This window comes from Phoxinus phoxinus (assembly GCF_949152265.1).
Source record: "Phoxinus phoxinus genome assembly, chromosome: 9".
NCBI lineage: Eukaryota > Metazoa > Chordata > Actinopteri > Cypriniformes > Leuciscidae > Phoxinus > Phoxinus phoxinus.
The window spans coordinates 19,083,684-19,096,300 of NC_136884.1; the positions used below are offsets into that span (position 1 = coordinate 19,083,684).

At 42.4% G+C, this 12,617-nt stretch overlaps 1 protein-coding gene across 1 annotated transcript; it reads right to left on the reverse strand.

The window, feature by feature from the left end:
* Window positions 1-4,820: 4,820 nt before the first annotated feature.
* LOC307004060 (uncharacterized protein) lies at window positions 4,821-8,321 on the reverse strand (the record flags this gene model as incomplete). Its single annotated transcript, XM_079623002.1, has 4 exons — window positions 4,821-5,878; window positions 5,996-6,068; window positions 6,167-7,250; window positions 7,390-8,321. 4 exons carry the CDS (start codon window positions 8,319-8,321, stop codon window positions 4,821-4,823), a joined length of 3,147 nt encoding a protein of 1,048 aa, XP_079479128.1.
* Window positions 8,322-12,617: the final 4,296 nt, after the last annotated feature.

Sequence of the window (12,617 nt, forward strand, 5' to 3'; positions counted from 1 at the left end):
TAACGAGGAGCTGCAGAGACAGGTAGCCTCTCCTGATCAGCGCGACTGCAGCTCGCTTCAAACAGCCTTCCCATTTCCAGGAACGGCCTCATGCGTCATTTTATGTCATCGCTTCACAGAAGCCAGTGAAGTAAAAAAAAAAACCCATCTAATAGCATTTAAATATGAAATGTCTGTATAAAACGTGTTACTTTATTTAATTAGATAGCTTGTTTTTTAATAAAGACCCTGCTAGTTCAGGACAATAAGTTAATGCGTTTTTTTTCAATGCCGGGTCCAAACGAAGAGAGTTTCAGTTCCTCTACACCTGGTAGCTGCTAATGTGTTGCAAGCATTCTTGCTGACCGCATGGCGGTATCCAGCCTGCATCCAGCCTGCATCCAGCCTACATACAAACCCCTGCGTTGGTGGTATAGTGGTGAGAATAGCTGCCTTCCAAGCAGTTGACCCGGGTTCGATTCCCGGCCAACGCATTGCCTTTTGCTCAAGCAGTCGTCCAGGGCCCCTGGCCAACTCCTTCTGTAACTCGTGGCTGGAGCAAAACATTTGTATGGGTCTTTGGGCAGCAGTAAAGGACTAGGTCTCCCCGTCGGGGAATCGAACCCCGGTCTTCCACGAGACAGGCGGAGATACTGTCCACTATACTAACGAGGAGCTGCAGAGACAGGTAGCCTCTCACGATCAGCGCGACTGCAGCTCGCTTCAAACAGCCTTCCCATTTCCAGGAACGGCCTCATGCGTCATTTTATGTCATCGCTTCACAGAAGCCAGTGAAGTAAAAAAAAAACCCATCTAATAGCATTTAAATATGAAATGTCTGTATAAAACGTGTTACTTTATTTAATTAGATAGCTTGTTTTTTAATAAAGACCCTGCTAGGTCAGGACAATAAGTTAATGCGTTTTTTTTCAATGCCGGGTCCAAACGAAGAGAGTTTCAGTTCCTCTACACCTGGTAGCTGCTAATGTGTTGCAAGCATTCTTGCTGACCGCATGGCGGTATCCAGCCTGCATCCAGCCTGCATCCAGCCTACATACAAACCCCTGCGTTGGTGGTATAGTGGTGAGCATAGCTGCCTTCCAAGCAGTTGACTCGGGTTCGATTCCCGGCCAACGCATTGCCTTTTGCTCAAGCAGTCGTCCGGGGCCCCTGGCCAACTCCTTCTGTAACTCGTGGCTGGAGCAAAACATTTGTATGGGTCTTTGGGCAGCAGTAGAGGACTAGGTCTCCCCGTCGGGGAATCGAACCCCTGTCTTCCGCGTGACAGGCGGAGATACTGTCCACTATACTAACGAGGAGCTGCAGAGACAGGTAGCCTCTCCCGATCAGCGCGACTGCAGCTCGCTTCAAACAGCCTTCCCATTTCCAGGAACGGCCTCATGCGTCATTTTATGTCATCGCTTCACAGAAGCCAGTGAAGTAAAAAAAACCCCCATCTAATAGCATTTAAATATGAAATGTCTGTATAAAACGTGTTACTTTATTTAATTAGATAGCTTGTTTTTTAATAAAGACCCTGCTAGGTCAGGACAATAAGTTAATGCGTTTTTTTTCAATGCCGGGTCCAAACGAAGAGAGTTTCAGTTCCTCTACACCTGGTAGCTGCTAATGTGTTGCAAGCATTCTTGCTGACCGCATGGCGGTATCCAGCCTACATACAAAGCCCTGCGTTGGTGGTATAGTGGTGAGCATAGCTGCCTTCCAAGCAGTTGACCCGGGTTCGATTCCCGGCCAACGCATTGCCTTTTGCTCAAGCAGTCGTCCGGGGCCCCTGGCCAACTCCTTCTGTAACTCGTGGCTGGAGCAAAACATTTGTATGGGTCTTTGGGCAGCAGTAAAGGACTAGGTCTCCCCGTCAGGGAATCGAACCCCGGTCTTCCGCGTGACAGGTGGACATACTGTCCACTATACTAACGAGGAGCTGCAGAGACAGGTAGCCTCTCCCGATCAGCGCGACTGCAGCTCGCTTCAAACAGCCTTCCCATTTCCAGGAACGGCCTCATGCGTCATTTTATGTCATCGCTTCACAGAAGCCAGTGAAGTAAAAAAAACCCCCATCTAATAGCATTTAAATATGAAATGTCTGTATAAAACGTGTTACTTTATTTAATTAGATAGCTTGTTTTTTAATAAAGACCCTGCTAGGTCAGGACAATAAGTTAATGCGTTTTTTTTCAATGCCGGGTCCAAACGAAGAGAGTTTCAGTTCCTCTACACCTGGTAGCTGCTAATGTGTTGCAAGCATTCTTGCTGACCGCATGGCGGTATCCAGCCTGCATCCAGCCTACATACAAACCCCTGCGTTGGTGGTATAGTGGTGAGCATAGCTGCCTTCCAAGCAGTTGACCCGGGTTCGATTCCCGGCCAACGCATTGCCTTTTGCTCAAGCAGTCGTCCGGGGCCCCTGGCCAACTCCTTCTGTAACTCGTGGCTGGAGCAAAACATTTGTATGGGTCTTTGGGCATTAGTAAAGGACTAGGTCTCCCCGTCGGGGAATCGAACCCCGGTTTTCCGCGTGACAGGCGGAGATACTGTCCACTATACTAACGAGGAGCTGCAGAGACAGGTAGCCTCTCCCGATCAGCGCGACTGCAGCTCGCTTCAAACAGCCTTCCCATTTCCAGGAACGGCCTCATGCGTCATTTTATGTCATCGCTTCACAGAAGCCAGTGAAGTAAAAAAAAAAACCCATCTAATAGCATTTAAATATGAAATGTCTGTATAAAACGTGTTACTTTATTTAATTAGATAGCTTGTTTTTTAATAAAGACCCTGCTAGGTCAGGACAATAAGTTAATGCGTTTTTTTTCAATGCCGGGTCCAAACGAAGAGAGTTTCAGTTCCTCTACACCTGGTAGCTGCTAATGTGTTGCAAGCATTCTTGCTGACCGCATGGCGGTATCCAGCCTGCATCCAGCCTACATACAAACCCCTGCGTTGGTGGTATAGTGGTGAGCATAGCTGCCTTCCAAGCAGTTGACCCGGGTTCGATTCCCGGCCAACGCATTGCCTTTTGCTCAAGCAGTCGTCCGGGGCCCCTGGCCAACTCCTTCTGTAACTCGTGGCTGGAGCAAAACATTTGTATGGGTCTTTGGGCATTAGTAAAGGACTAGGTCTCCCCGTCGGGGAATCGAACCCCGGTTTTCCGCGTGACAGGCGGAGATACTGTCCACTATACTAACGAGGAGCTGCAGAGACAGGTAGCCTCTCCCGATCAGCGCGACTGCAGCTCGCTTCAAACAGCCTTCCCATTTCCAGGAACGGCCTCATGCGTCATTTTATGTCATCGCTTCACAGAAGCCAGTGAAGTAAAAAAAAAAACCCATCTAATAGCATTTAAATATGAAATGTCTGTATAAAACGTGTTACTTTATTTAATTAGATAGCTTGTTTTTTAATAAAGACCCTGCTAGGTCAGGACAATAAGTTAATGCGTTTTTTTTCAATGCCGGGTCCAAACGAAGAGAGTTTCAGTTCCTCTACACCTGGTAGCTGCTAATGTGTTGCAAGCATTCTTGCTGACCGCATGGCGGTATCCAGCCTGCATCCAGCCTGCATCCAGCCTACATACAAACCCCTGCGTTGGTGGTATAGTGGTGAGAATAGCTGCCTTCCAAGCAGTAGCCAGGCATGTATACCTGTAGATCGGTGACTAGCCAATCAGTAGTGAGAAAAATTTAAGGGCGTGTCCCAGGTTTTATCAATATTATTCCCCACCGAAATCTCGGTTCGAATCCCAGCTGAGGTGATGTTATTTATACCTTTTGACACATTCACTAATATTCATATATGTATATGTTTACTTTTGTTTTCTAATATGAAACTTGTTTCTGAAGGATACTTATTTTACTGAAAAAATTAATTGTTGGTATGTGATATATAACTTAGTGTGCTTGTCCAAAATAACAGTCCTTATTTTACTGATAAATTAATTGGTGCAATGTGATATATACTGTAACTTATTGTGCTTGTCCAAAATAAGAGTCAAGGATTTTCGGGATATTTTCAGTAAAATTACGTTTTAATAAAAAATAAACATTCAAAAGAATAAAAGTATACCTTTATAAAATATACAATTATAAAATAATACCTTTTTAATTTTAAAACTCATTTACAACACTATGTACAGTACATGTTAAGTACACAATAATGTGAACCAAGGCAATTAGATTGAATGAACAAATGTAAAAAAATGGGAATATCTCAACATGACCAAAATAAATAATCAATCTATGAAATCAAGTGACAGTTTAAAAACACCTACTGAACAAAGGTCTATGGAAGAATAAAAAAGAAACAGGCTGAAACAGGCTAGTACTTTTTCAAAGATTTCAAAGATTATCCAACTGCCCATGTGCATGTATACAGTACAATTATAAATATGATTGTGTCAAAAGTAATAAACTAATATAAAGTAAGAACAATATTACAACATGCTTAAGAAATATTATATACAAAAAAATTCTTACAGGTGAAATGCAAAGTATTTACAATTACAAAAGATTAAAAGTAGTGCTTTCCATCATCTAAACAATCAGAGTTTTTTTTAACAAATTGTAAAAACATTTTAACTGATAAATTATGCATATATAACAGTAAAAGTTAAGCAGACTTTTTTACATTTTACAATCATGCATGGCCCAACATGGCATTCTAAAGTAAAAAACAAAACAAAAACCAGAAAGACAAATAAGGCAAGAACAAACCACAGTGGTTTCAGCATGTAACAGATATCCATAACAAACAAGATACAGAGTTATATTTTTTTATGATACAATAATTACAATATATACATTAAAAAACAGGAAACATGAGGGCAGTCACTTTCCCTTTTCTGCTACCCATCTCTTCCTTTCTGCCTCATAAAAGGAAGACTGACAGAACTCTCCCCAAGTCATCTCGTGAGTCATCCCCTCTGTCCGATATAGGGAAAACACTTTGGAAGGACAATATACATACTTTCCTGCCACACCAGGGAACCCAGTATGTGTGTGTGGACTCTCTGGGCCTTGTTTGAGGGGCTTGTGGCAAAACCTACAGAGGCGACCAGTGGGATGCTGCTCCATGGCCTTTCTCTTTCCCCGCTCCTCCATTACCTGTCTTGCCTCTGCAGAGCGCTGCTTTGCGGCCTGTAGCTCTCGATTAAAAAAAGGTGTTTCAGCAAAGTCAGCAAACGGCATTCGAGGATTGGTGAGGCCTTCCGCTGCATACATCTGGTATACCTTTGTAGAGCAGTAGAAGTACTTCACGCTCCCAGACTGATAAAAGAAATGAATGGAGGAGCCATCACCAAGGTAACGTGACTTTGGCTGGCCACAAGCTAGACAGTTCCGTGTCCTCTTTGTAACAGGCTGCTGTTGCTGTTGTTGCTGCTGCTGCTTCTCCACAATCTCTTTCACCATCTGTTCAATCTCACCCTTAGTTAGCAAGGACTCCTTGGGATTATTTCTGGGTGGGTTCACTGGGGCAGGTGGGAGGGTTACCACTGGAACACTTACAGTTTCACTACCTTTTGTGAGGTGATGCCATAGCTGCTGGGTCTCCAGTAGTTTCTCCGGACTGGTATTCAGGGATGAATTTGTGTTCGTCATCTTGGCCAGGTGTTTCACATAACGTGAGATATGCTGTTTCGTGGTGGGGTGTAAGAGGCTATTGGGATCCCTGGAGGCAGCCTGCACAAGGGCAGCATACTCCGCATCTACCTGGGTGAGAAGGTCTTTCTGCCCATGGTACTTTGCCAGAAGGCCATCAATGGAATCCCTCATGGGCTGTGTCCACCGAAAATGGTCCAGGACAAAAAGTAGACCGCCTGCCTTGATGGAACCTGTGCGAGCAGCTCGTGGAGAAGGAGCAAAGGGCAGTGGTGGTGTCATCTCATCTAAAAGAGAGGAAAAGGGACAGAAAAAATAAATCATTTTCACTTTTATCTCTGAAATATCTGTAGTATTCATATAAATAAGGAATAATTAAGGGATGAAGATGTGAGCTGAATCACCTTTTACATCGGTGGGCTGTGTAGGCTGGATCATTATTTGTGAGCCAGGAGAAGCCACACCAAAGATGTCATCCTGGAGCATATGGTAATTAATTTGGGTTACAATCAGTGATTACATAGTTAAATTTTGTATTTTAGTGAGTGGGGATATTTGTAAACAGTCAAGTTTACCTGAGCAAAGTGTTCCTCCCTCACCTCCTCAGGTGTGTCATCAGGTGGGAATATCTCACTGAGAGCAGACGGCTGTGAGGACTGATGCTCTCTCTCCCCTGCAACAGGTAACTTCTGGGACTTGTGCTTGTCCCAGTCCAGGGGGACAGGACGACAACCAGGCTCCACATACTGCAGTCCAAACCTTTCTCTGGTGTCTGTCTGTGAGACAAGTAAGGCAGGGTACTTGGCCTGTCCTGTCACCACGTCTGAGAGCTTGTTCAGTTCCATGATCAGCACAGGATCAAAAACTGCAGGCAGCTTCACTCCAGGCTGCTTCAGGTCCACAAGGCGCTGAAAATTCCAGCGAGCCACTCCAATCATGCCCTGCGCCTGGAAAAGTTCTGTGGATACCTGAGTGCCTGTGACCCATCTCGCCTGATGGAAATGGAACCCCTCCTGCTGAGAGGTGCCTCTCACAGGGATCCACACGGGTACAGCTGCCGCCTCCCCCTTCACATGGTTCAGCTGGACCGTTCCACCATGCCTATAGAGGATCCCCTCTTCAATCTCTGGGTCACTCAGGCAGCCTCTGAGGATATGGACTCGCTGAATCCTCCACACCTTCAACATCGATGGTTTGAACAGTGGCCCACCATCAGGATCGCATTCTAAAAAGAATCTTTGGAGAACACTCTCTACTCTCTCCAGCAGCTCTTTGGGGTGTGGGACCCTATTGCGGCAGTGCTCCCTGATGTGCTTCTTTGTTGGATTTGCAGGCACTATCCCACAGAAGACATAAGCCTGCTTCAGTCTCTGTAGGTCCGTCTGGTCCACAACACTAAAAGCTGCTGACAGAAACTTGCAGAAAGCACTGTGCAGTGGATGGTGCTCTGAAGTACACTCTCTGGAGAACCGCCGCATGCAGTGGAACAAGTCCAGCTTGATGTTGATGCCGCTATTATATTCTTTGCGGGAGGCACAGGTGTTGATGAGATGTCCAGAGGTTGCTGCAGTCACTATAGCCTCAGTGGTCTTCCAAGAATCCCAGAGGAGGTGCTCCTGGGGATCAGGGTTTGGGATCCTGAAGGCAGCACAGCAATCTCTGTTCCACACACAAAGAGAAGTATATTTAAAATTGTAAACATTCAAATAAATAGGATACATGTATTTGCTATACTATATTTTGTTTCCTTTACAAATATAATATAGGTGGGAAGGAAAATGTGATGGCTGGTTCTTACCTGTCAACCCACTGGTAGTTGGCTTTTGGCAGTCCTGCAAAAATGTAACGACGGGACAGCCCCTCATACATTGGCTGCAGGGATTTATCACTTTCAGACTGCAGCATCACCCAGGACAAGATCATCCAGTTTTCATTCATCACAGCGTATGATGACATAGTACCCGATGCAAGCACAACCTTCCGGGCCACCTTGCGGGTATGGTCAGCCCTTAATACTTGTCCAAACGTGCCTTGAAGGAGCAGATTGAGTGTGCTCTCCTGCCTATGGTACTCCTGAATGAGGCAGTCAACCAAGTAGTGGGGTGAGACTGTTACTCCGGACCAGCCGGCCACATCACCATACCCACCAAATGGAGCAGGAGTATTTGTTGCTCTTAGTGCCCCTGTGATAGTCTGCTGACCATAAAGTCCACTGTCTCCATCCAGCACATTCTTAACAGTGGACAGGTAAGCCAGGTGTGCACGCTCATACCTGAGGTGGAGAGCTTCATTCAACTGATTGGCCATATCATTGGGAGACTTTGCTGTGCGCCGCAACTCATCCATCACCGTCTTACATATGGCCTTCTTGTGCGTCAGAAAAGCTGGAAAAATGTTGCGGAACCGACTTGGCAGCATGTCCATCCATTGGGGTTTGTCTGCAAACCAGTACTTTTTACAGACTTTACAGCTGAGCCGAGAGGCCAGTATGTAGTATTGGCTGCTTGTACCAATAATGACACGGGGTCGTCCAACTCCTGATGAGACAACGTAAGGATTCGGACAGCCGTTCAGACATGGCAGAGTGTAGTTGTTGCGGACTCTTTCCATAATGGTGTGCTCTGGTTTCCAAATGAAGAATGGATGAAGTTGAAAGTATTTTGCCGATGGTAGCTTATAGACAGCATCAATAAGCTCAGGCTGAGGTGGGTAACGCCACAAGGAGATCATGTTCATTGGATGTCTCACCAGTCTAGAGCCTGGCCACAGTCCCAAGGCTTCCATTTCTGTTTTCATCCAGATTCTCTGCTGGTGAGAGCAGTGCCATTGGCTTACATCCTGCTCATAGCTTGGCAGTGGTGGAACAGCATGCTTCTCCTCCAACTGAGTTGAGGGGTACCCAGCAGAGGCTGCAGGAAGTGCTGTGGGAGGAGTAGAGGCTGCAAGGAGTCCCGACTGGACAGCAGCTGCAGGGGGGCCTGAGGGAGGAGTAGAGGCTATAGACTGTGCAGAGGTCACTGGGAGGAGGGCTGCTGGATGACATGGGTGGCATTAGTCATAGATGAGCATTACATTTGTTAAATATGTTAAATCTGTTTTAAATTGTAATAAGTAAAATTATGTTACATTAAGTCCTTACATTGACAGAGCATGGTTTCCTGCACTGGTCTCAAAGGCGATGTGGTCTTGCTTGTCGATAACCCCAATTCAAGCAACTCTGGAGGTACTGGCAAAGGAACCCTCACTGGAGTGAAGGGAATTGGTGTAAAACAATAACACTGATCAGAAACAGGCATATCCTTACAGTTGAGTCGGCTTGTGTACAAGTCCATATACTAACCTGGCTGTGGAGATGCAGTAGCACTATATTCATCAGGCTGGTCTGGTTTTAAGAGTGTTGCTGGTGGTTTACGCCTCCCTAACACAGAAAAATGTAATGCCATTCTAATACCATGTAGAACTGTCCCTTAGTAAATGTGTTATTAAATCGTAATGCAAATGCATACAAACCCATAGAACACATGTCAAGACTCTTTATAATATTAGAGGTGTGGTATGTTAATGGATCTACATTACATGAGTAATCTACAGCTTCAAGTATCAAAACAGATGCGTCATTCTAGTCCAAATGAATACATATTTGTACTTTTGCTGTACTTCTGCATTTTGGAGATGTACTTATTTTACTCTGTAGATCATATACATACCAAACCTTTAAAGTATAGCATGCAAAAAAGCATGCAAAACAAGAACTCTGTACTTACCCTTAATGATGAGATATAAATGCCTTATAAATGTTAGTAGAACAATTGAACACAAGAATTAGAACAGGCCTGAACGTGGCCAAACCAACAAACAGCAACAAATCAATGTAGAACAGATCATCCTGATTCATGTCAGAATCATCCCTAGTATGCTGTAGGAATAAGACCTTTGACCAGCGGGACTCCAACAACTTCTGAACCTGAAAGCATAGTGAAGATAATTTAACTTTCAAGCATTTAGAAGTCACACGTACATGTATGTGCACAAATGCACTGTATATACAGTATGTATGCACAATTGATCTAAATCTTGAATTGAGTTGAAACTGAATCAACACAGAAGTGACTTGAGCTGAATAATGTCACAATTGGCTTGTTAGAGATGCTTTACAGCAGATTTTGTTTTGAATTTGTTAGTATTGTGAAGCTTCTGTGAAAATCTATATTGTAGCTTGTATGTATATTCATATATATATATATATATATATATATATATATATATATATATATGTATGTATGAATATACATACTATACAAGCTACAATATGTAATAATGTAATCAATTTGAAAAAACCTGTAGTATAATAATTTACGGGCATTAGAACAGGACTGATCACACCTAATAAACAAACAGTGATTTGACAGTGTTGGATGGATAATCCTGATTGATGTCAGAATCATCCCCAAGTGTGCAGTCAGAAAATGACCTTTGGCCATAGGGACTCCAACAACTTGTGAACCTGAGTGCACAGCGCAGAAACAATGTAACATCCCAAACATTTACCATCTTCAATAACGCTGAATAAAAATGTTATGATGTTTCATGGAAATGAATGCAGTTTGATAGAGCATGTATGTGCATGTATGTGGTTCTCACTCAGTTGGCCTGGAATTTTAGATGAAAATGTGGGTAGCATCATCCTCCCCAAATCTTCACCTTCCTCCATTTCTATGGAAAAATAACAAACCAAAAAATGTTATGAAAGGATGGAATTATAAATATCATCAACTGTTGTTTATTCAGGGAAAATTGACTGAGCATTACGTAAGCTCTTTTACAGCAAAAGCCGAGTCCACATTCATACAGGTGTAGCCTACATTCAGAAAAATATGGATATAGCAACCACAATAAAATAAATACTGTGTGTGTGTGCGTGTGTGTGTGTATGTGTGTGTGTGTGTGTGTGTGTGTGTGTGTGTGTGCGCATGCACCTACACTACCGGTCAAAAGTTTTGGGATTTGATGCTAAAAAAACATTCATTATTATTATTGATGTGGAAAACTGTTTTTTCTGGATTCTTTGATGAATAGAAAGTTCAAAAGCTTTAATTTGAATTTGAAAAGCTTTTAATTCAGCTTTAATTTGAAATATAATCTTTTGCAACATTATAAATGTCTTTACTGTAACTTTTGATCAATTTAATTCATCCTTTGATGAATAAAAGTATTTATTTCTTTAATTTCTTTCCCCTCCAAAAATAAATAAAAAGTCTTACTGACCCCAAACTTTTGAAGGGTAGTGTTTAATGTTACAAAAGCTTTCTATTTCAAATTAATGCTGTTCATCAAAGAATCCTGAAACTAAAATGTAAATAACTATTTTCAACATTGATAATAATGATAAAATGTTTCTTGAACATCAAATCATCAGAATCATGTGACACTGAAGACTGGAGTAATGATGCTCAAAATTCAGATTTGATCACAGGAATAAATTACACTTTACTATATATTCACATAGAAAACTGCTATTTTGAATTATAATAATATTTCACAATTTTGACTGTGTTTTAAAAAAAATGTATTTGAATCAAATAAATGCAGCCTTGGTGAGTACAACAGACTTATTAGAACAAATCGTAACGATCCAAAAATGTGTCTGTGAGTTTTTCTTACTCAGTTGGTCTTGGAGTTTGGATGGGGATATAGAAAGCATCATTCTCTCCAATTCTTCATCATCCTCCATTTCTGTGAAACAAAGCATAAAAGCAAAGATGTGAATCATATGTCATCCCACATTTACATATTTCAATTTGACCTTATATATACTCAACTGTACTGTCAACAAACCTGTAGGATGAGAGGCAGATGCTGTAAGGCCAGCGGAAGCAGTCTGAAGCTGGCTCTTTTTCTGAGTGAGGTACTGCTGCAACCGATACATTTTGCTGCCTGGGACACACTGTTTCTGGAGGATGAATGCAGCATATCCATCTGCTCTGCTCTCCCAAACATCCCTCCAAGTCTTTTCTGCATTAATCCCAAAGCCAACCAAGTTGTCATCTTCATTCCTCACAGGTGGTGCCACTGATCTTCCAGTTAAATACTTTAGGAGATCCTCGATTTCCTGGAAGCTTCTACTGTACTCAAGAAATGAAAGTAGGCTGTCCTTCTTGGGACCCTCTGGTTTAAACTGTCCGGCTCTCTCCTCCTCCTCAACCTTCTTAGTCAAGAATATGGTATAGCCTACATCATTCTCTAGTAGCCACCGGAATGACTTGCCTTTGTACTTTCCAAACTGAAGCAGATACTCTCCCAGCACCTCCTGTCTGTCTGACACATCTCCTCCTCTCATGAAGACAACAGAGCGGGCATTCTCCTTGACCTTGTCTTCCCTTTGAGGGGCTGATTTGTCCTGGAGATTGGGGTTGTCTTTGATCCTCTTGGCTTCATCTGAGGGTTCTTGTCTCAGATATCCAGTAGGTCCTTTCCTGAAGCACACGTTGATCTTGCCTGGGAAGATCACTTTCACCTTCATCCTGCTGTGCTGTACATATACATTCACAAAGAGCTGATTAGTGTTTATGGTCTGTTGCATTAACACACTTAATTAACACACTTCTATTCTGATTTAAATGATTTTATTTCTTATTAAATAAAACAACAATTAAATGAAAAAATGTATTATGAAATAAATATAAATATATATTTCACAATATCCTCTTTCACACACTATTGTTGTGTTTAATTATAATTTGTTTCATAATAAAATGTTATTCATATACTACTATACCATTATATTGCACACATATTTTTTTGTAATTTAAATGTAATATATGTGTGTGTACTATATAATAATTACATTAAAAGTACTACATCAAACTGCACTGTTAACATATAACGTTATATTTTTAAACATTTTATTTGAGTGCATAACGTTAATAAGAAATCAATGACGAAACATTCACCTTTACAAACAAATATACTCTTATAAAATACAGTTGTATTTACAACGAGGAGTTTGGTTTACTTGGTCACAAACTA